General features: G+C 42.9%; 1 protein-coding gene across 16 annotated transcripts in view; it reads left to right on the plus strand.

The window, feature by feature from the left end:
• LOC133542148 (MAP/microtubule affinity-regulating kinase 3-like) overlaps window positions 1–20,430 on the plus strand; it is a 172,413-nt gene that overhangs the window by 113,894 nt on the left and 38,089 nt on the right. For 12 of the 16 annotated variants that reach the window (XM_061886008.1, XM_061886007.1, XM_061886012.1 and 9 more), the window contains 7 exons: window positions 472–571; window positions 8,934–9,046; window positions 9,121–9,268; window positions 9,335–9,552; window positions 9,658–9,761; window positions 9,963–10,139; window positions 19,215–19,484. In XM_061886008.1, coding sequence (XP_061741992.1) covers window positions 472–571; window positions 8,934–9,046; window positions 9,121–9,268; window positions 9,335–9,552; window positions 9,658–9,761; window positions 9,963–10,139; window positions 19,215–19,484 — 1,130 coding nt within the window. The remainder of the gene's footprint in view (window positions 1–471; window positions 572–8,933; window positions 9,047–9,120; window positions 9,269–9,334; window positions 9,553–9,657; window positions 9,762–9,962; window positions 10,140–19,214; window positions 19,485–20,430) is intronic. The other 4 variants (XM_061886014.1, XM_061886015.1, XM_061886017.1 and 1 more) reach the window with 2 other exon arrangements.

Here is a 20,430-nt window from a genome sequence, read left to right on the forward strand (position 1 = left end):
ACAGGTCGGAGAAAAGAAGCGCTTGATTTGCTCACCACGACCCCACTTACACAGCACAAACAAATATTGCTTTCACCCCGTGCAGCAATATTGAGAATATGCTGATTAACATGTAAACACAAATATAGTCTTACTTCTTGTCTTGTTTTTTTTTTTTCCTTAACAGGAATATTGTGTACATGTGAACATGGTGGTTGAGACCAATAAATGACTCACACACAAATGCTGTCGGCGGCCGCGTGCGTCAGCCTCAGATGGCCCCTCGCGGCGCTCATGGGTCATATCAGAGAATGATCAATACTAATTAGTTGCTCCCCTGATTAAAAGCTCACAGAAACATCAATCAGCAGCGAATGAAAACAACACGATGTGAACGTTGACTGTGAAAGGTCATCCACTTCAAAAGAACCTGTTTTGTAGACGCTGTGAAAGACGAGCCAAACTAACTTCCATCTCTCTGGGTTTTTGTAGCAAATCATGAGGGATCGATGGATCAATGCGGGATTCGAAGAAGACGAGCTCAAGCCTTACGTTGAACCAGAGCTGGACATCACCGATCAGAAGAGAATAGGTAAATAAATACTTTACTTTGACGCCATATGTGTTGCAAGTGGGTGTTCGGGAAGTCTTCCTGAGCGGATTTAGGGCTCGATCTGCCGTTGAAATTGATGTTTTTTCTTCTACAAGTTTGGACGTGGGGAGTGCTCAGAGATTATGGGGTATTGGACTGTCTTATTGTGGCGGTCCACTTCTTGTATGAGCATTGTCAGAGCTTGGTCCGCATTGTAAGTCGGACCCGTTTCCAGTGAGGGTTGGACTCCGCCAAGGCTGCCCTTTGTCACCGATTCTGTTCATAACTTTTATGGACAGGATTTTTAGACGCAGTCAGGGCATTGAGGGTCTCTGGTTTTGGTGGCTGCAGGATCAGATCTCTGCTTTTTGCAGATGATGTGGACCTGATGGCTTCATCTGGCCAAGATTTCCAGCTCTCACTGGATCGGTTCGCAGCCGAGTGTGAAGCGACTGGGATGAGAATCCGCACCTGCAAGTCCGAGTCCATGGTTCTCGCCCGGAAAAAGGTGGATTGCCATCTCCGGGTTGGGGAGGAGATCTTGCCCCAAGTCAATCAATCAATCAATCAATGTTTATTTATATAGCCCCAAATCACAAATGTCTCAAAGGACTGCACAAATCATTACGACTACAACATCCTCGGAAGAACCCACAAAAGGGCAAGGAAAACTCACACCCAGTGGGCAGGGAGAATTCACATCCAGTGGGACGCCAGTGACAATGCTGACTATGAGAAACCTTGGAGAGGACCTCAGATGTGGGCAACCCCCCCCCTCTAGGGGACCGAAAGCAATGGATGTCGAGCGAGTCTAACATGATACTGTGAAAGTTCAATCCATAGTGGCTCCAAGACAGCAGCGAGAGTCCCGTCCACAGGAAACCATCTCAAGCGGATCAGCAGCGTAGAGATGTCCCCAACCGATACAGGCGAGCGGTCCATCCTGGGTCCCGACGAGCGGTCCATCCTGGGTCTCGACTCTGGACAGTCAGTACTTCATCCATGGTCATCGGACCGGACCCCCTCCACTAGGGAGGGGGGGGCATAGGAGAAAGAAAAGAAGCGGCAGATCAACTGGTCTAAAAAGGAGGTCTATTTAAAGGCTAGAGTATACAGATGAGTTTTAAGATGAGACTTAAATGCTTCTACTAAGTGGAGGCGTTCGAGTACCTCAGAGTCTTGTTTACGAGTGAGGGAAGAGTGGATTGTGAGATCGACAGGCGGATCGGTGCGGCGTATTCAGTACTGCGGACGCTGTATCGATCCGTTGTGGTGAAGAAGGAGCTGAGCCGGAAGGCAAAGCTCTCAATTTACCGGTCGATCTATGTTCCCATCCTTTTTAAGGTTATGACTAAAAGGACAAGATCATGGGTACAAGCGGCCGAAATGAGTTTCGTCCACCGGGTGGCAGGGCTCTCCCTTAGAGATAGGGTGAGAAGTTCTGCCATCCAGGGGGAGCTCAAAGTAAAACCGCTGCTCCTCCACATCAAGAGGAGCCAGATGAGGTGGTTCGGCTATCTGGTCAGGATGCCACCCAAATGCCTCCCTAGGGAGGGGTTTCGGGCACGTCCGACTGGTAGGAGGCCACGGGGAAGACCCAGGACACGTGGGGAAGACTATCTCTCCCGGTCAGCCTGGGAACGCCTCGGGATCCCCCAGGAGGAGCTGGACGAAGTAGCTGGGGAAAGGGAAGTCTGGGCTTTCCTGCTTAGGCTGCTGCCCCCGCGACCCGACCTTCAATAAGCATAAGAAGATGGATGGATGGACGTTTGGACGCCTTAAAATGCACGAAAAGTCCCCCATATTTTGCAAGCGGCAACATTTTTTATATTTTATTGGTTCAGAATGTAAAATCTCAAAATTGTCTCTCTAGCGGCACCTTTTTAAAATGAGGAAAAATGTTGCCCCGGTTTTGCGTATTGAAGCGAAAATCACAGGAGACGTCTATCATGTGATGTGATGTGAATTATATTTATATAGCGCTTTTCTCTAGTGACTCAAAGCACTTTACATAGTGAAACCCAATATCTAAATTACATTTAAACCAGTGTGGGTGGCACTGGGAGCAGGTGGGTAAAGTGTCTTGCCCATGGACACAACGGCATTGACTAGGATGGCGGAAGCAGGAATCGAACCTGCAACTCTCAAGTTGCTGGCACGGCCACTCTACCAACCGAGCTAAACCGCCCCATGACGGGAAGCACATTAAAAACTCAGGAACCCATTCCTGAAAACGATCGGGAAGCTGGCCATCTTGGTTTTTGTCTTCCATTTTTCGGCGAAAAAAAGAGGTTGTTCTTAAACAAACTCCTCCTAGGGACTTTGACCAAATGAGTCATGGTTAAAATGACAGATACTAGAAATATGTTATTATAGATTGCGAACCAATTTTTTCCCACGCCAAACTTAGCTCCAATGGTTTTTGGCCATTTGTTGGCGAAAAAAAACGGGTCTTACTTTACAGGCTCCCCCTAGAGACTTTAACCAAACGAGTCACGGTTAAAATGACAGATACTACACATGTAGGCAAAGATAAATTGCGATCACATTTTTTTTCTACGCCAAAAGATGTGGGCGTGGCTTGGCGCCAAACATTTCTCAGAGGATTCGCCACAAACCACGGAATGTTAATAACTCAGTTCCACAAATTCAAATCTTGATCTTATTTGGTAGAAATGATGATGATGACACCCGGAAGTGCCCGATTGGTCAGTTCCTGTTCCTACCTACTCTTGGTGGGTGGAGCCTACCTGCGAAAACTGCCCCACGCCATCATCAATCTGTCGTTTCTGGACTTTAGGTGATCAGAGATGGTTACTAAAATTGCATGAATTGTTTTGTGACGGACAGGATGTGGCGCCAAACTTTGACCTGATGGTTTGCCACAAAACACGAGGCGTTAATAACTTTAGGGGCGGCATGGCGTAGTGGGTAGAGCGGCCGTGCCAGAAACCTGAGGGTTGCAGGTTCGCTTCCCACCTACTGACATCCAAAAATCGCTGCCGTTGTGTCCTCGGGCAGGACACTTCACCCTTTGCCCCCGGTGCCGCTCACACTGGTGAATGAATGATGAATGAATGAATGATTGGTGGTTAGGTCTGGGCAGCTGTGGCTACTGATGTAGCTTACCACCACCAGGTGTGAATGAATGATGGGTTCCCACTTCTCTGTGAGCGCTTTGAGTCTCTAACAATAGAAAAGCGCGATATAAATCTAATCCATTATTATTATCCTTAACTCATAAGTTTAGATCTTAACCCTAATTGATACTAACAACAGCCTGAAGTGGCCTTATTTTTGTTTTCATTTAAATTATTATTATTATTATTTTTTTTTTTTTAAATAAAAGTAAATATTTGATTTCAATCAATCAATCAATGTTTATTTATATAGCCCCAAATCACAAATGTCTCAAAGGACTGCACAAATCATTACGACTACAACATCCTCGGAAGAACCCACAAAAGGGCAAGGAAAACTCACACCCAGTGGGCAGGGAGAATTCACATCCAGTGGGACGCCAGTGACAATGCTGACTATGAGAAACCTTGGAGAGGACCTCAGATGTGGGCAACCCCCCCCCCCCCCCCCCCCCTCTAGGGGACCGAAAGCAATGGATGTCGAGCGGGTCTAACATGATACTGTGAAAGTTCAATCCATAGTGGCTCCTACACAGCCGCGAGAGTTCAGTTCAAGCGGATCCAAGACAGCAGCGAGAGTCCCGTCCACAGGAAACCATCTCAAGCGGAGACGGATCAGCAGCGTAGAGATGTCCCCAACCGATACAGCCGAGCGGTCCATCCTGGGTCCCGACGAGCGGTCCATCCTGGGTCTCGACTCTGGACAGCCAGTACTTCATCCATGGTCATCGGACCGGACCCCCTCCACAAGGGATGGGGGGACATAGAAGAAAGAAAAGAAGCGGCAGATCAACTGGTCTAAAAAGGATGTCTATTTAAAGGCTAGAGTATACAGATGAGTTTTAAGGTGAGACTTAAATGCTTCTACTGAGGTAGCATCTCGAACTGTTACCGGGAGGGCATTCCAGAGTACTGGAGCCCGAACGGAAAACGCTCTATAGCCCGCAGACTTTTTTTGGGCTCTAGGAATCACTAATAAGCCGGAGTCTTTTGAACGCAGATTTCTTGCCGGGACATATGGTACAATACAATCGGCAAGATAGGATGGAGCTAGACCGTGTAGTATTTTATACGTAAGTAGTAAAACCTTAAAGTCACATCTTAAGTGCACAGGAAGCCAGTGCAGGTGAGCCAGTACAGGCGTAATGTGATCAAACATTTCTTAGAATTTTTTTTATCGAATTTATTTTATTAGGACGCTAGCTAAGGAGCAAGCCCCAGCACAGGCAATGCAGAGCACTTCTATATATGTTTAGACGTCTTTTTTCATGCCCTTAACATGCTTAAAAAGTATATTTTAAATATTTTGCAGGCGTGTCAGGTATGGTCCTGAAGTTTTTGGTGGTGGGTCAGGGCATCAGGGAGGACGTGACCAGCCGACTTGCTTGAACCGCGCGATGCAGCAGCGTCACTGTCTCTCCAGTATGCATAGTTTGTAACACCAGGAAAGGGTCTTGCTGCCCGATTTCTCCGTTTAGCTTCTTATTTAATCCACAAGGGAACGCTGAGAAGAGGGGGAGGTTGCACGAGGCGCAATTTTGCACTTTTTCACTTGCATTAAGGCGCTCTCGTTATTCCGTAGCTGAAAATGAACCGTGATCATGAATAAACAAACACAAGCTGTTGCCGACGAGAGGCAGAGAATCCTCCCCATCGTGTCCTGGATGAAGGCTTAATGGGGTTGAGGGGGAAGGGGGGGCGGTCTTGCGTAACAGCAGCCGAGATGGGGGCAGAGAGGCTCAGCTCCATCGTGCAGAGGCATGCCTCACCTTTAAATCATGCATGTAGACCTTCACAGACAACACAACTTAACATCTGACTTTACCCCACACACTATATATGAATGAATGAATGAATGAAATAAGTTTATTTCGGTCATATAATCAATCAAATCAAATCAATCAACCATTGTGTGTGATCAGTTTTACAGTACATGTTATATGTATACAATAATGTACATTTACACATAAAAGAAAAGAAAAAGAATGACCAAAAAAGGAATAGGCTGAAGCCAAAGCTTATATTTGCCTATCCTATACCTTCACAGAAAATTAGATTGCCTGGAACATCAACATAAAAAAATAAATAAATCAAAAATCAATGGGATGAAAGTAATTGTGACTATATTTTATCATTTTCAATTATTTCACCTTTCAATGTTTTCTTAAACCTTACCAAAGAATTGCATGTCTTCAGCTCATCACTGAGCTTGTTCCACCATTTAACTCCTAAAACTGTAATACATTTGTATTTTATATTTGTTCTCGCTTTACCCATTTCAAAAATCGATATCCCCCGTAAATGATAGTTTTCTCCTCTTAAATGAAATAGCCTGCGAATACAAGCTGGAAGGCTGTTGTTCTTTACTCAAAACATAATTTCCATTGTTTTTAAAAACACAATGTCGGAAAATTTTAACACATTTGAACTCATAAATAAAGGATTGGTATGTTCATAGTAGCAGGCTTTGTGTATTATTGTAATGACCCTTTTTTGAAGTTTTATGATTGGGTCTATGTTTGTTTTATAAACATTTCCCCAAATTTCAACACAATACGTTAAATATGGAAAAATAAAAGAATAATACAACATATGCAGGCATGTCTTATTCAGCATGTGTCTTACTTTATAAAGAATAGCAATAGATTTGGATATTTTTCCTTTTATATATTCAATATGCGGTTTCCAACACAGTTTATGATCAATTATTATTCCCAAGAATTTAGTTTATGCTCCACAGAAAAGTCTCAAGAGCCTTTTGTTTCTGAATTGTATTTTACTGCTTGATAAAGGATGCACTTTCGATGACAGCTAATTGATTTATAATGATATAATAATACATTATGTATATAATATAATATATGATATCACTATATGTAAGAGAGGTTTCAGAGTCATGTTGATGCAATGCCGCCGCCGTGGAAATGTTCTGCGGCATATTTCAGCCTTTAATGCTTGCAAGACGGGAACACCCTCTAAAAGCATTCCTTGACCACGTTTATTTACAAACATCTCAAGGCTGAACGTCTCTATCAGCTTCACCTGGAGAAGGAGGACATGAGCGTCCATTTGCTGAATTTCCCCCAGGGATCAATAAAGTACTTTCTATTCTATTCTATGAGGCTCGTGGAAAATGAGGTCTTTAGAAGAAACCATGCCAACGCAAGATGGCTTTTGGTTCCCGCAAGTGCACAGAAACTGAAAACGCTTCACTTCACCTGGCGTGGCGCTATCTGCTCGTTGGTGGGGGGAGGTGACGCACTGGAACCAGTTCACTGTCTGCATATGTGACTACTGCCAGTGTACAATTGTATCTGCTGCTAAAGTGGAGAGGGACACGGAAGGCTCATGAACACACAAACACACCAATAACCCATTCATGTTCGTCATTTAGAGCAGGGATGTCCAAACCTTTCGACTTGGGGGTCGCGTTGGGCAAAAAAAAAATCTGGTCGAGGGCAGAAATACAACTGCATGCAAAGTAACTATATATATATATCAGTGTTTCCCACAGGTCAGGGATCTATTTGTGGTGGTGTGGTCGGTGGGTGGGGGGGGGGGGGGTTTGGGCATGGGGTGTGGCAGTGGCGGCGGCAATGACCAAAAAGAACGCGGAGTTGGAATATAATTACAACACTTTATGTACATATTTATATACATATTTATGTAATATTTATACAATATGTAAGTACAAGCTCCATTCACAGACAGAGTCCCATTGCGGTCGAGCGAGTCAAAAGCCGAAAAAAAATAAAAATAAATAAATACATTTAATTTTTACAATTTTTTTTATTTTTTTTAATTTTATTTTATTTGTGGCGGCCGTAATTCTTTGGTGGCGGGCCGCCACAAATAAATGAATGTGTGGGAAACCCTGTGTGTGTGTGTGTGTGTGTGTGTGTGTGTGTGTGTGTGTGTGTGTGTGTGTGTGTGTGTGTGTGTGTGTGTGTGTGTGTGTGTGTGTGTGTGTGTGTGTGTGTGTGTGTGTGTATATATATATATAGATGGATATATATATATATATATATATATATATATAGATATACATATATATCTATCTATATATATATATATATATATATATAGATGTATATATGTGTATGTATGTGTGTATATGTATATGTATACACGCACTGTATAACGGATAAACCATAGAAACCTTGACTGTATGTATGTACAATATATGTATACATATATGTATGTACGTGTTTGTATGTATATATATATATATACATACATATATTTGTATGTGTGTGTGTGTGTGTGTGTGTGTATATATACATATATATACACACACGCGTACATACACAAACACACACACACATATATATATATATATATATGTGTGTGTGTGTGTCTGTATGTATTTACTGTATATATGTGTATGTATGTGTGTATATATGTATGTATGTGTGTATATATATGCATGTATGTGTGTGTATATATTTATATATGTATGTACATGTGTGTGTATGTATATATGTGTGTGTGTGTGTGTGTATGTATATATGTGTGTATATATGTATGTATGTGTATATATTTATATATGTATGTACGTGTGTGTGTATGTATGTATATATATGTGTGTGTGTATGTATAGATGTGTGTGTATATATATATATGTGTGTGTGTGTGAATGTATGCATGCGTATATATATGTATGTATGTATGTATGTGAATGTATATATATATATATATATATATATGTATGTATGTGTGTGTATACACACACAGTTTTTTGCACTTACTTAAATAGGTGTCATTTTTTAATTTTTGTTATGTTGCATGGACCTTTTTTTTTATGATTGCCACAAATTTCAATAAGCAGGTTGTTATGTGTGACCATGTATTTTGACATTCTGTGATTTTTATTTTATCATACCATTATTTTTTTATCATGTCTAGGGAAGGTTGTTTGCATTGAGTCATAAGAAAAGCTATGCAGACTTTCATTCAGAGCATAATTAAACCTACTTACAAGCAGCATTAAGATTCACAGATTTTTTTAAATGAATGCTATCTCCCTGTGGGTAAGATTCTTTATCAAACGCATGACTGTCGGGCCAAATTGAAGACGAGGAGGGGCTGTAGTTTGGACACCCCTGTTTTAGAGGGTTTTAATTTTTTGTGAGAGCACATTGAGGCCTCTTTTGTTGACAAATATAATGCACAGTGATGTTATGTTTTTATGAGTTTGTTTAAAAGCTATGGTGTGTGTCCAGATGTTATGGTGGGGATGGGCTACAACATGGACGAGATCCAGGAGTCTCTAGCCAAGATGAAATACGACGAGATCACGGCCACATACCTGCTGCTGGGCAGGAAGGCGTCCGAGGTACAAACTAGTCCAACTGAATCTGGTAGCGTTGGTTCGTCCTCTGACCCTCGCTGTGGTTGTCTGTCCCTCAGCTGGACCCCAGCGAGTCGGCCTCCAGCAGCAACCTGTCCCTCGCCAAGTCCAGACCTAACAGCGAGCTTAATGGTCAGTCGCCCTCCCACCTCAAAGTCCAGAGGAGTGTCTCGTCCAACCACAAGCAGAGACGTTACAGTGAACAAGGTTAGGCGAGAAGCACATCAAGGACCACCTCACCGCTGCGTATGAAACCACCTTGTCTCCCTGCAGTGGGTCAGAACGCCCCGGCAGGTATGGCCCATCCGAAGCGCAGTCAGACGAGCACCGCCGACAACAGTGGGAAGGACGAGGGTGGTGTCCAGCTCCGTAAACCCGGCACCCCTGGGAGCCGCGGCGCCCCACCCTCCAGCCCGCTGCTGGGTAACGCCAACAACCCCAATAAGGCGGACATTCCCGACCGCCGGAAAGGCGCCGCCGCCAGCCAGAGTGTGAGTATTTGCGAGCGTTCACTTCACACCTTACTCCGTGACACTGGAGCTGACGATAGCATTCTAGCGAGATCATTCCGTGACTCCTGTGCGGTTGGCCTGCAGAACAACGCTGCGTCCGCGGGGATGACCCGGAGGAACACGTACGTGTGCAGCGACAGGAACAACACGGACCGTCTGTCCGTCATTCCTAACGGGAAAGAGAACAGGTGAGAGCAGTATGATTTGGTATTCGTCAGTTTGAGTTCTTGCTCTGTGGTCCAGATTCCTTCAGTTCTTTCTTTCTTTTGTATTCCGTCTTCTCCCATTTACTTTCCATTTATCTCACAATCTTATTTTTTCATTTCTGCCTGTGTGTTTTGTGTGTGTGTGTGTGGGGGGGGGGCGGGGTTTCGCCGCGGCATGGCCAGCATGACCGAGATGGCTCGCGCCGCCAGCCCTTCCCCCTCCCTCGTGGCCGCCGCGCTCGGCGCCTCGTCCGGCTCGGTGCGGCTGAGGTATCAAACGGCCAGCCCCTTGTACGCTTGCCAGGCAGGCTGGGCCACGCTGCCCCACTCCTACTACGCTTTGGACTACTGCTCGCCCAAGTAAGACAGCAGGGACCCCCCCCCCCCCACAACCCCACCCACCTGCCCACGGCTGTCCCCTCATGTCTCCGCCCACTTGTTTGGCCCTCGCTAACCCGCACGCAGCCAGCCTCACAGGCCAACTAAACCTGCAGCTTCCTGCTCTGTCTAGTCAGCCAAGCCTTCATGATGCCTCCTCCGCACCATGACAGATGTGTGCAAAATACACATCTGACCCCACCCCCCTCCAGTGAGACCTTCTGATTGGCAGTTAGGACGTTGACGGTGATGACAAATATTAATTCATGCACAAATGACACCACATAAAATGTGCTTTAATTACATTGTTATATTCTTGCCTCATCCCCCAAACTCTTCTCCATTTATCTGCTCTGAACTTTGATCTCCCCCACCCCCAATCTTGTCTGTCTGAACACAGTCATCGTTTTCCTCCTATCAAGGTGCTAAGTGGTACTTATGCACTCATGACCCAGATAGGTTGTATTCACCTGACGTCACGTCTGACTCGTGAACTGTGAAGCTCGAAGTGGTGGGCTGGCGAGCGTTCTGGGCGGAATTGAACCTTTTTTCAAGAAAAATGCTCAATGATTGCGTAGTTTGAACCGTTCAAATCGCGGAAACGATAAACGTTTCTTCAGAGTTACTCAAAAGGCAATCAAGAAGGGCAAATGATGTTAAGATTTTACGAAAGACGACGAAAGAAGTAGTACAGTCGAAGCACGCACAAGTTTGCAGACATCACCTAATTATTAATTATTTGTATTTTATCTCGGAGTTTTTCAAATGAATTTTCAATACGAGGGTTTCATACAGCACCAACTCAGTGAGTCTAAATAAAAGAAATATAATGTAAGTAAAACCTAAAAGTTTCGTTTTTACCAAATACAACAATCATAAATGAATGTTTCAGCACATACACAATGTTGACATCTTTAGTTATATATTCATAAACAATCATACATTTATCTTTAGGCACATACACAATGTTGACATCTATAGTTATATTTTGGTAAACAAACATAAAATAATCTTTCAGACCATACACAATGTTGACATCATAGTTATATTTTGGTAAACAAACATAAAATAATCTTTCAGGACATATGCAATGTTGACATCTATAGTTATATTTTGATAAACAATCATAAATGAAACGTTCAGCACATAAACAATGTTGACATAGTTATATTTTGGTAAACAATTATAAAGTAATCTTTCAGCACATACACAATGTTGACATCTATAGTTATATTTTGGTAAACAATCATAAAATAATCTTTCAGGACATACACAATGTTGACATCTATAGTTATATTTTGATAAACATTCATAAAATAATTGTCCAGGACATACATAATGTTGACATTTATAGTTATATTTTGGTAAACAATCATAAAGTAATCTTTCAGCACATACACAATGTTGACATCTATAGTTATATTTTGGTAAACAATCATAAAATAATCGTTCAGGACATACACAATGTTGACATCTATAGTTATATTTTGATAAACAGTCATAAAATAATCTTTCAGCACATACACAATGTTGACATCTATAGTTATATTTTGGTAAACAATCATAAAATAATCGTTCAGGACATACACAATGTTGACATCTATAGTTATATTTTGGTAAACAATCATAAAGTAATCTTTCAGCACATACACAATGTTGACATCTGTAGTTATATTTTGGTAAACAATCATAAAGTAATCTTTCAGGACATACACAATGTTGACATCTATAGTTATATTTTGGTAAACAATCATAAAGTAATCTTTCAACACATAGACAATTTTGACATCTATAGTTATATTTTGGTAAACAATCATAAAGTAATCTTTCAGCACATAGACAATGTTGACATCTATAGTTATATTTTGATAAACATTCATAAAATAATCTTTCAGGACATACACAATGTTGACATCTATAGTTATATTTTGATAAACATTCATAAAATAATCTTTCAGGACATACACAATGTTGACATCTATAGTTATATTTTGGTAAACAATCATAAAATAATCTTTCAGGACATACACAATGTTGACATTTATAGTTATTTTTTGATAAACAATCATAAAGTAATCTTTCAGCACATACACAATGTTGACATCTATAGTTATATTTTGATAAACATTCATAAAATAATCTTTCAGCACATACACAATATTGACATCTATAGTTATATTTTGGTAAACAACCATAAATGAATAATCTTTCAGCACAAACAATGTTGACATCTATAGTTATATTTTGGTAAACATTCATAAAATAATCTTTCAGCACATACACAATGTTGACATAGTTATATTTTGGTAAACAATTATAAAGTAATCTTTCAGCACATACACAATGATGACATCTATAGTTATATTTTGATTAACAATTATAAATGAAACGTTCAGCACATACACAATGTTGACATTTATAGTTATATTTTGATAAACATTCATAAAATAATCTTTCAGCACATACACAATGTTGACATCTATAGTTATATTTTGGTAAACAATCATAATCTTTCAGGACATACACAATGTTGACATCTATAGTTATATTTTGATAAACATTCATAAAATAATCTTTCAGCACATAGACAATGTTGACATCTATAGTTATATTTTGGTAAACAATCATAAAATAATCTTTCAGGACATACACAATATTGACATTTATAGTTATATTTTGGTAAACATTCATAAAATAATCGTTCAGGACATACACAATGTTGACATCTGTAGTTATATTTTGGTAAACAATCATAAAGTAATCTTTCAGCACATAGACAATGTTGACATCTATAGTTATATTTTGGTAAACAATTATAAAGTAATCTTTCAGGACATACACAATGTTGACATCTATAGTTATATTTTGGTAAACAATCATAAAGTAATCTTTCAACACATAGACAATTTTGACATCTATAGTTATATTTTGGTAAACAATCATAAAGTAATCTTTCAGCACATACACAATATTGATATCTATAGTTATATTTTGATAAACAATCATAAAAAAATCTTTCAGGACATACACAATGTTGACATCTATAGTTATATTTTGACAAAGATGGGGGGAAAAATATGCTTTTGCGTAACGGCGCCACAACAAAAAGGCAACAAACATGGCTGTAGACGCGAAGTTAAATCATCAAGTTCAACATTACCCGAGCAAAAACGATGCATGATTTATCCGGTCGAGTCTTGATACTAATGTCCTTGACCCAGCCACACACAACGAAGTTCTAGACCTCCACACTTTTCCAAGATGGCTGTCCATGCGTATATTGAATTGAAGTATTTATTTCAAACCTGCACAGTACAACAACACACACTTTTTCCCTACATTTTGGGAGGGACAAGGCTTGAAAAGGAGTTGGATGAAGCAGATGCTTATAATATATCCCAACCCCTCTCACTCATTCCACATTTAACATAAACCATATAATACAAGAACAATACCATACAAACAAAAACTAGAAACACTCCTGTACACTAACAATACAATAGTACCACTGTTACTAGGAGACCAAACACACACACACACACACAGACACACACTCTGACCATACACCGCTCTCCCATCGCTCTGTGCTGAGGGCATCACTCTCTTTCCTCCTCGTACTTCTTCAGTACTTCTTTTTTAAACAGTGTTTTAAATTAACTCCCCCAGGTGCGGCGTCTTCAGTAATGCGGACGTTGTACCGATCCGTTGTGGTGAAGAAGGAGCTGAGCCGGAAGGCAAAGCTCTCAATTTACCGGTCGATCTACGTTCCCATCTTCACCTATGGTCATGAGCTTTGGGTCATGACCGAAAGGATAAGATCACGGGTACAAGCGGCCCAAATGAGTTTCCTCTCCCTTAGAGATAGGGTGAGAAGCTCTGCCATCCGGGAGGAACTCAAAGTAAAGCTGCTGCTCCTCCACATCGAGTGGAGCCAGATGAGGTGGTTCGGGCATCTGGTCAGGATGCCACCCGAACGCCTCCCGAGGGTGGTGTTTAGGGCACGTCCAGCTGGTAGGAGGCCACGGGGAAGACCCAGGACACGTTGGGAAGACTATGTCTCCCGGCTGGCCTGGGAACGCCTCGGGATCCCCCGGGAAGAGCTAGACGAAGTGGCTGGGGAGAGGGAAGTCTGGGCTTCCCTGCTTAGGCTGCTGCCCCCGCGACCCGACCTCGGATAAGCGGAAGAAGATGGATGGATGGATGGATGGGTTTTAAATTAAATCATGTTAGAAGACATTTTTAACTTGTCCCCTGAGTTGTTCCACAGAGTGACTCCATGCACTGAAATGCACACTGAATATAAAGTTGTTCTAAATTTAGGCAAATATATTTTGTTGTTTCCTCTTAGACTGTAACTATGGTGAGCATCTCTATCCTGGAATAGGTTCTGTGTATTGGATGGTAGGCAGTTTTGGGATAAACATAATTTGAGCCGTTTTAAAGTTGATCACTTCGTGCATTTTTAAGTTGCTTTAACTCCATGAATAGTGGATTTGAATGATGTCTGTAGTGAACATTGGGCACAATCCTAATGGCCTTTTTTCTGAGTGACAAAAGGCTGTAGATGGGATTTATAACAATTTCCCCAGACTTCAACAGTTAAAATAGTTTAAATACGACATGATAAATCCATCCATCTTTTTCCGCTTATCCGAGGTCGGGTCGCGGGGGCAGCAGCCTAAGCAGGGAAACCCAGACTTCCCTCTCCCCAGCCACTTCGTCTAGCTCTTCTCGGGGGATCCCGAGGCGTTCCCAGGCCAGTCGGGAGACATAGTCTTCCCAACGTGTCCTGGGTCTTCCCCGTGGCTTCCTACCGGTCGGACGTGCCCTAAACACCTCCCCAGGGAGGCGTTCGGGTGGCATCCTGACCAGATGCCCGAACCACCTCATCTGGCTCCTCTCGATGTGGAGGAGCAGCGGCTTTACTTTGAGTTCCTCCCGGATGGCAGAGCTTCTCACCCTATCTCTAAGGGAGAGGAAACTCATTTCGGCCGCTTGTACCCGTGATTGATTGATTGATTGATTGATTGATTGATACTTTTATTAGTAGATTGCATGGTACAGTACATATTCCGTACAATTGACCACTAAATGGTAACACCCGAATAAGTTTTTCAACTTGTTTAAGTCGGGGTCCACGTTAATCAATTCATGGTACAAATATATACTATCAACATAATACTGTCATCACACAAGTTAATCATCATAGTATGTACATTGAATTATTTACATTATTTACAATCCGGGGGGTGGGATGAGGAGCTTTGGTTGATATCAGTACTTCAGTCATCAACAATTGCATCAACAGAGAAATGTGGACATTGAAACAGTGTAGGTCTTATTTAGTAGGATATGTACAGCCAGCAGAGAACATAGTGAGTTCACATAGCATAAGAACAAGTATATACATTAGAAGTACATTTGAGTTGTTTATAATCCGGGGAGATGGGATGTGAATGGAGGAGGGTATTAGTAAAGTGTTGAAGTTGCCTGGAGGTGTTGTTTTAGAGCGGTTTTGAAGGAATATAGAGATGCACTTACTTTTATACCTGTTGGGAGTGCATTCCACATGGATGTGGCATAGAAAGAGAATGAGTTAAGACCTTTGTTAGATCGAAATCTGGGTTTAACGTGGTTTGTGGAGCTCCCCCTGGTGTTGTGGTTATGGCGGTCATTTACGTTAAGGAAGTAGTTTGACATGTACTTCGGGATCAAGGAGGTGTAGCGGATTTTATAGACTAGGCTCAGTGCAAGTTGTTTTACTCTGTCCTCCACCCTGAGCCAGCCCACTTTGGAGAAGTGGGTTGGATTGAGGTGTGATCTGGGGTGGAGGTCTAAAAGTAACCGGATTAGCTTATTCTGGGATGTTTGGAGTCTAGATTTGAGGGTTTTGGAGGTGCTGGGGTACCTGGAGGTGCAAGCGTAATCGAAGAAGGGTTGAATGAGAGTTCCCGCTAGAATCCTCAAGGTGTTTTTGTTGACCAGAGAGGAGATTCTGTAGAGGAATCTCGTTCTTTGGTTGACCTTTTTGATCACCTTGGTTGCCATTTTATCACAGGAAAGATTAGCCTCTAGAATGGAACCTAGGTAGGTGATCTCATCCTTCCTGGTGATAACAATGTCACCCACTTTTATAGTGAAGTCACTGACCTTCTTAAGTTTGATATGGGACCCAAATAGGATGGATTCCGTTTTACCTAAGTGTATGGATAGCTTGTTGTCAGCGAGCCAGGTGCAAATATTGAGGAGTTCAGCACTGAGGATTTGTTCCACCTGTGACTTGTCCTTGCCGGATACCAGCAGGGCCGAGTCTTATTCTTTCGGTCATGACCCAAAGCTCATGACCAGAGGTGAGGATGGGAACGTAGATCGACCGGTAAATTGAGAGCTTTGCCTTCCGGCTCAGCTCCTTCTTCACCACAACGGATCGGTACAACATGATAAATGAATGATACAATTACAGCAAAGCATTGGTGTTCAATATCTCCAATATACAAACATTACGCCCACATTGCAGACATGCTGACAACGCTCCAGACTATAGCGTGCGTTTTGTTTACCTGTTTTCGGTTATCAAAGTCTTTCTCGTGGTCAAGTTTTCAGTACATCGCTTGTCAATAGTGCGCAAATCAGAATCAGGTTTATTTGGCCAAGTATACAAGGAATTTGTCTTTGGCAGTTGTTTGCTCTCTAAACATATAACAAATAGACAAGTAAGCAAGCAAGTGCTCTAGGTGTATTCTTTACAGCAAGACATACACTAGTCACCTATCAACATCATATTTAAGTAAGACTTTAAAAGAGTTGGTGCAAAGTACATTTATATACATAAGAGAAATATGCAGGTCAGCACGGTGGTAGAAGGGTTAGTGCGTGTGCCTCACAATACGAAGGTCCTGAGTAGTCCTGAGTCACTCCCGGGCTCGGGATCTTTCTGTGTGGAGTTTGCATGTTCTCCCCGTGACTGCGTGGGTTCCCTGCGGGTACTCCGGCTTCCTCCCACTTCCAAATACATGCACCTGGGGATAGGTTGATTGGCAACACTAAATGGTCCCTAGTGTGTGAATGTTGTCTGTCTATCTGTGTTGGCCCTGTGATGAGGTAGCGACTTGTCCAGGGTGTATCCCGCCTTCTGCCCGAATGCAGCTGAGATGAGCTCCAGCAACCCCCTGCGACTCCAAAAGGGACAAGCAGTAGAAAAAAAAAATGGAGAAATAGACAGTGACACAAAATGTAGAGTAGTGCAAAAAAATAGTTACATTTTATACTGTATATATATCAATTCACACTAACGATAAACGGTTTTAATGTTTTTTTTGTCCGTGTGGTTTGGATTTGATGTTATTTTTTGCACCATGTTTGCAAACACACCGTTCCTGCCTTAAGGTGATTGGCAGAGAATGAGGAAGTTTTGCTGCGTGTCTGAGGAAGCGCAGACTCACGGAGATGAAATAGTTTTTACGTGGGTTAAACCTGTTGGAATTGGGCAGTTTATCATAGTAATGGTAATAAAAGTTAAAAATAGCGTCAGACTTTGTGGGATTTCTTCTGGGGGCTACAATATCCATCGATCCATTTTCTACCGCTTATCCCCTTCGGGGTTGTGGTGGTCGCTGGAGCCTATCTCAGCTACAATCGCGCGGAAGGCGGCGTACACCCTGGACAAGTTGCCACCTCATCACAGGGCCAACACAGATAGACAGACAACATTCACACACTAGGGCCAATTTAGTGTTGCCGATCAACCTATCCCCAGGTGCATGTTTTTGGCGGTGGGAGGAAGCCGGAGTACCCGGAGGGAACCCAAGCAGTCAAGGAAAGAACATGCAAACTCCACACAGAAAGATCGCGGGATTGAACCCAGGACCTTCGTATTGTGAGGCACATGCACCAACCCTTATCCACCTTGCTGCCCGGGCTACAATACATTTAATTTGTTTTCCAGTTTACCGTGTGGTGGTGCACCACATTAAGTGACATTAAAGGGAACCCAACCCTGGATAGATTCCACTTCATGGTTTGATTTGTTGCTCGTGTCTGCTTTTAGTGGGAAGCTCTAGGCCCCTTGCGTAGTCAGGTGGTTGGCACAATGTTTGCGTCATGTTGGTTTAGTGGCCCGCCATTTGGGGCGGTTTAGCTCGGTTGGTAGAGCGGCCGTGCCAGCAACTTGAGGGTTGCAAGTTCGATTCCCGCTTCCGCCATCCTAGTCAATGCCGTTGTGTCCTAATGACAGTAAGTGGTTGTATTGTGTTCGTTGCCTCTCATAAAGTCTGCGATGAGTAATAATCAGTAATGGATATAAAAAAAAAAGAGAATGTTGTGATGCGTTTTTTAAGTTAATGCGCCCAATATGCTTAAAATGATCAAAATAGGTCAATATTAATTGTTACGGGGGCGGCATAGCTCGGTTGGTAGAGCGGCCGTGCCAGCAACTTGAGGGTTGCAGGTTCAATTCCCGCTTCCGCCATCCTAGTCACTGCCGTTGTGTCCTTGGGCAAGACACTTTACCCACCTGCTCCCAGTGCCACCCACACTGGTTTAAATGTAACTTAGATATTGGGTTTCACTATGTAAAGCGCTTTGAGTCACTAGAGAAAAGCGCTATATAAATATAATTCACTTCACTTAGTTCACTTCCGTTCAAAAGTCAGGTGACTGAATACAACCATCTTCCTCATCCTCAATATGCAATCATCAAGCGACTATCTTCACTTGTGATTGAAGTGTCTCGTCTCTGCTCAGGAGTCTGCTGAATTAACAATGGACTAACTGCACAACTAACTCCAAAAAGCAAATGTTCTTGCATAAGGATCCACCAATGAGAGCGCAGGACATATATTACTGAGGGGGGCATGGTTTCCATAGCAACCACATTCAGTCTAAATCTATGATGTATCCTTCCACAAAGTTTGTTTGGATCCCAACATTTACACACCATGATGATTACCAACAATGGTTGTGTGTTCCATCCCGTCACAGTCAGCCAGGACCATCCGTCGCTCCGTTTTTGTGCTTTTCTAACGGACGCTGACCGCTTCTCTCTTGTCACGTCGGCAGCGTGGCCATGTCGCCGGGCGGCCAGAGGAACCCGGTGGCGTCCACCCACAGCATCTCCAACTCCGCCACACCCGACCGGTTGCGCTTCCCACGAGGCACCGCCAGCCGCAGCACCTTCCACGGCGGCCAGCTGAGGGACCGCCGCACGGCCACGTACAACGGGCCGCCGGCCTCGCCCACCCTCTCCCACGACGCCTCGCCGCTCTCCCAGACGCGCAGCCGTGGCACCAGCAACCTGTTCTCCAAGCTCACCTCTAAGCTGACCCGCAGGTAAGGGGGCGGGTGGGGTTTAGCGCCAATCTGTCGGCCGCGGCGCCTGGTTTATAACAGCCAACGGACAGCCAATCAGCACGCAGCCTTTTCGGAGTTCAGTGCTTGGGAACACTGGCTGTCCTGTCCCGTGGTTTTCTAATCGGGTCACCAGTCGCTGCCTGGTTGCTGCCAAAAAGAGAAACCACCCCGGAATTAGACCTTCAACCTCTTATTAGCGCTGTTCCAATGTCTTGTTGCTTGTAGAGGTGGAAGTCTTTGGGAGTACGATTTTATTATCAATCGATCCTTTATACATCTTTATTTACATCGTAGGTCTCACTTAGACCTATATTTTAAAATTGACATCCTTCAGCAAAAATCATCAGGAAGTTAAAAAATGACCCCTTCAAAATAAAAGTTTTGCAAACACCCGTCACCTTTTTTCAAACATTATCTCCTCTGAGCTCGTTTGTCGTTTCGGCTTCAAACTCGCACAGAAGAGAGATTGAACCCTTCTGATTAAAAGTATAGAACAGAGTTTTGATTACTGCTCCGGTTTTGATTTTACGCGCCTTCAAAGAACCCCTGCGCAAAGATTCCTAAAAAATGCAGTTTTTGCCTCTTTGAGCTGTAATTTGATCCCCTTAAAATGCTTCAAAGTGCAAGTTAACGCTCTACTATGCAAAGCAAAAGCCATTTATCAACAACATCCAGAAAATCCAATCTGTAATTTGACCCCCTTAACGTGCTTCAAAACTCACCAAATTTTACACACACATCAGGACTCGCAAAAATTGCCATCCAATAAAAAACCTAACCCCAAAAATCTAAATTGCGCTCTAGCGCCCCCTAGGAAAAAACACAGACAAAACTGCTTTTAACGGCTGTTAGGAATGTCGTAGACACATAAAACAAAAACCTCTATGTAGGTCTGACTTACACCAGGGCTTGGGTCGCGGGGGCA

This window comes from Nerophis ophidion, linkage group LG24 (genome assembly GCF_033978795.1).
Source record: "Nerophis ophidion isolate RoL-2023_Sa linkage group LG24, RoL_Noph_v1.0, whole genome shotgun sequence".
Taxonomy (NCBI): domain Eukaryota; kingdom Metazoa; phylum Chordata; class Actinopteri; order Syngnathiformes; family Syngnathidae; genus Nerophis; species Nerophis ophidion.